Source organism: Pollicipes pollicipes, unplaced genomic scaffold, assembly GCF_011947565.3.
Source record: "Pollicipes pollicipes isolate AB1234 unplaced genomic scaffold, Ppol_2.1 Scaffold_7231;HRSCAF=8579_pilon_pilon_pilon, whole genome shotgun sequence".
Classification (NCBI taxonomy): Eukaryota; Metazoa; Arthropoda; class Thecostraca; order Pollicipedomorpha; family Pollicipedidae; genus Pollicipes; species Pollicipes pollicipes.
In genome coordinates, this window is record NW_023597034.1 from 42,219,185 (window position 1) to 42,223,032 (window position 3,848).

At 52.1% G+C, this 3,848-nt stretch overlaps 1 protein-coding gene across 1 annotated transcript in view; it reads left to right on the forward strand.

Annotated features, from left to right (window-relative positions):
- Positions 1 to 2,274: 2,274 nt before the first annotated feature.
- The window catches only part of LOC119109281 (receptor-type tyrosine-protein phosphatase mu), a 103,209-nt gene continuing 101,635 nt past the window's right edge, over positions 2,275 to 3,848 (forward strand). The window contains exon 1 of the mRNA XM_037232874.1: positions 2,275 to 2,400. Coding sequence (XP_037088769.1) covers positions 2,355 to 2,400 — 46 coding nt within the window. The 5' untranslated portion in view covers positions 2,275 to 2,354. The remainder of the gene's footprint in view (positions 2,401 to 3,848) is intronic.

Below are 3,848 nucleotides of genomic sequence, written 5' to 3' on the forward strand. Positions count from 1 at the left end.
CCAGTTACAGGACAGAATGGTCCGTACCTGGACCGGCAGCTTAGGGGGCAGAATTCGGGTCCTTTCGAATGCACCCGTTAAGGACCACGAATTGTTGTACGATTCGTCTTCCGTCGCATTGACAATGCATTCTGCGCTATTATCGGGTCCCTTTCATCATCAGTGCGATGTGGAGTTTCGAATGATGCCGCTGCAAGATCGAGTAAACCCAGATAGTGACGACGGGTCCACTAGGACGTCAACGCCGTAGGTGTAGCTTCTACCGCGCTTCGTTTCACGGAGAACCTCAGTATCGCTGTTATTTTTTCAGCATATGAGCCTTTTCCCTGCCCCCCTCCCATTTCATGGCTATCTCTAGCATGTATTCGGGCATCTACGAGCTGGTTCAAAGGGAGTATAGTGCTAGAGCTAGAGATCATCATTGGTAATAGAATCCACAGACGTCGGCATTCTGCCGGTTAGCGGTACATGAATCCTTCCATTAAAGACACACAACTTCTGCAACAGCAGCTGCTGCTCTGCTGCCAGTTTCATCTTGCTTGCGACTGCGCGATGGCGATGCAAGATGCTGACTGTCAACCCAAAACCCCCAGCGTGACACGGGCCTTTGCTGTGGGTCAGCAAACATACTCGGACCCAGCTTGGACTCCCGCAGCAGGGAGACATTTTGGACGTCCCACAGCAGTGGCACCATGACCCGAGCTATCATGGACGCAGTAGCGACTTCAAGCGACATTGCACGTCGGTGGCGGCCGCCCTGGGCGTTTGTGGTTGAGGTCCAGCTCGTGCTATCCTCTTGCAGTTTTCCCTCGGACCCGACCAACAGGTAACTTTTCTGTCCCCTCTTCTTTTTTACAGATAGATAACAGAAATTTCGGAGTGTTCACTTTGGTATTAGAATCCTTGGACGTTAATAAGCGCTCAAACCGCATGCGCTTACGCGTCCCACATGCGCCTCAGCGGGGGTTCGGATCTTTCCCTTTGGAAAAACAGATTATCTCGCGAGGACAGCGGCGGTCATTTTGAAAACGATGGCAACGAGCCTTCCTCTTTTTTCGAACAATCTTGGCAGCAGCACTCAGTGCGGCAGCAATTGCACATGGCTGGTTATTTCATTTGTTTTTGCTAAGCCTTGTGTTTGTTTCAGCGCCAAATCAAAGAGCCGATGAGACGCGTTGGCGTCGGTGGAACGAGCGAGGTGATAGGAGACCTGAGTAGATCATTGGGTCGATTGTACCAGAACGCAAGCCAGTGGAGACAGTCACCTTTACCGGGTTCCTTGGGTCTCGAATCCGTTGAAAGTGTTCAATGACAGCATCCGGATCCTGGAGACTTATTTCGGTGTCCAGTCCCAATCCGCTGGTAATGCTGCAAACACAACTAAACTCGTACCTGCAAAATAAATCAACAAAGACTGGACATTTCAATGCCTGGTGAACGATTGGACCATTTCGTGGGCAATGGAAATTGTTCTGCAAATATGTAAAGTGAGTGAAAAATCTCCGCTTTCAGAAAAAAACACGATTGTTCCTCGCTCTAATTCGCGCTTTTTCATAACGTAGACTGATAAGGTGTCGATGTGACCACTCCCTGTCGTTTAAAAAAGAAGACTGGTTCTAACAAGGCATTATTGTTAATAATACGCTTTATGTTTCTATGTCACTAATTGACCTTGTGATTCCAGGTTAAACCAACTGTTTCCTGAGGATCACGCTTTTTGAGCTTTACATGCCAATGTGAACGAGCCCCAGCCGCGAAGCCGGATGCCATTTACATAACCATGTCTCTTGTTTAGTTCTTAATGCATCGATCGGTAGTTTTTGTGTTCCGAGCATATATGTATGGCGTGGGACTTCGTCACAGTAACAGTGTGGCCCCGCTGTGCGCGACCGGCGGCTTCCTTGGATCCGGTCGCCGTTTTCGATCTGCCGATCCCCGAAAATGAAAAAGCTAGAGGCACGTCTTTGGTGTCAATACACGCGCCATGGATGCCCCATGAGCTATCGAATACTGGAGTACGATTACACAGTACGCTGGAGAGATGTGCTCGGAAAATCTTAGGGAAGGGGTCACGTCAGCTCCTTCTGCGCTATCGGGACGAGGGTTAATCCTTGATCTTAAAAAGATGGAACCCTAATTGTGAGATACGTCGCCCCGATCCATCCCTGGTACCCTCACGCGTGCGTGCTGACCGTATCATGCAGCGGGGTCGGTTGGCAAGACGAGGCGGCCGGTGCCGGTGGTCGTGCTATCTGTCTCTGTTCCGGCGCCGGCGACCACACATCCTCCAGTGATACCGCGCCGCCGCCTCCGCCGCCGCCGTCGCCGCCGCCGCACTGCAACGGCCGGCCAGCATGACGCTGCACGGCCTCCTGGCGCTGCTCGTCACCACCGCGCTCGGTAAGTGACGGCTCTCGCCGGCAGCTGCCCGCCGCCGCACTCGGCACCTGGTGACGCTAGTTGGGAGCTGCCGACCGTCACCCCGCGGTGGGTGTTGATGACGCTAGTCGGGAGCTGCCGACCGTCACCCCGCGGTGGGTGTTGATGACGCTAGTCGGCAGCTGCCGACCGTCACCCCGCGGTGGGTGTTGATGACGCTAGTCGGGAGCTGCCGACCGTCACCCCGCGGTGGGTGTTGATGACGCTAGTCGGGAGCTGCCGACCGTCACCCCGCGGTGGGTGTTAGCTGACCACCGAAACTGCTCACTCGCCTGCGGGGAATGCTGGTGCTTACCACGAGCTGGTCGTGATCATTACCTTTGGTAAGTGATGATGCTGGTCAGGAGATTCTCATCGTCACTACCCTTGCAAAATGACGACGTTCATCACAGTCGCCACCGGCTGGTATTTAAAAAAAAAACTTGTCATGCTACTCAACCCCATCATCGCACACCCCGGTAAACAATGAAGTTTATCAAGAAGTTTTGCAGTCATTTCGCTCAACATGACAAAAATCATCACGTGCCTCTCATCACCTTTGCCCTTGACAAACGTTAGCTCTCATCAGCAGCTGTCAGTCGTCACATCACTATCAGGCTTAGCCACCAGAGCTGATCAGAAGTCGTTGATCCCCGTTGCAACTGGCATCAGAGATGCTGTACTAACGCCTGTATCAAACACTGGTGAGTGATTGGTGGTGTTCATTTTCCCACTACCCATGGTCGCTATCGGCAGGTGTGACGAAGAGGGTGGAAGTGACGTCAGACTGCGAGTGTGGAAGGTGCGAGTGACGTCGCAGTGACGCTATGTTTGCCGATTTTTTTACAAATGCGCGTAGCTGTGGACAAATTGACACAGAAGCCGAACAAAATAACATATTTTACACCTGTAATTGGGAAATGTGAGCCAATTATCAATCACTCGCACGCATTGTCGTTGTGCTGTTGCAGTATTGCACTTTGAAATATTGGCCTCTCAAATAACAAAAATATTCATAAAGTACAATCAACATTTTTTGGTCTCGGACTAAACATTTTGAGGACATGAAGAAATGCATCCTAGATATGACTGGGGATGACTATACCAAGCTTCAAGCAATGATATGTAACAATGACTAAGTTCTGGCTTAAATGCATCACAACACACGCTGCCCGTGCCCAGGTGGGCCCAGGTGGGCCCAGGCGGGCCCAGGTGGGCCCAGGTGGGTCCATGGTGACGGGTGAGGGGGCTGAGGTCTGCCGCAGCAGCGTGGTGACGGGGCGACGGAAGCTATGTATCAGTTTCACACGCATACCGACGAGCACGTGACTGACGGTGGGGTTGAAGGGTACCATGCTGCACTGTCAGCAGGACTAAATCGTCGAAAGCAACGCAAAAATCAATCGGACTGCTTATTCGCCACCGAGGTC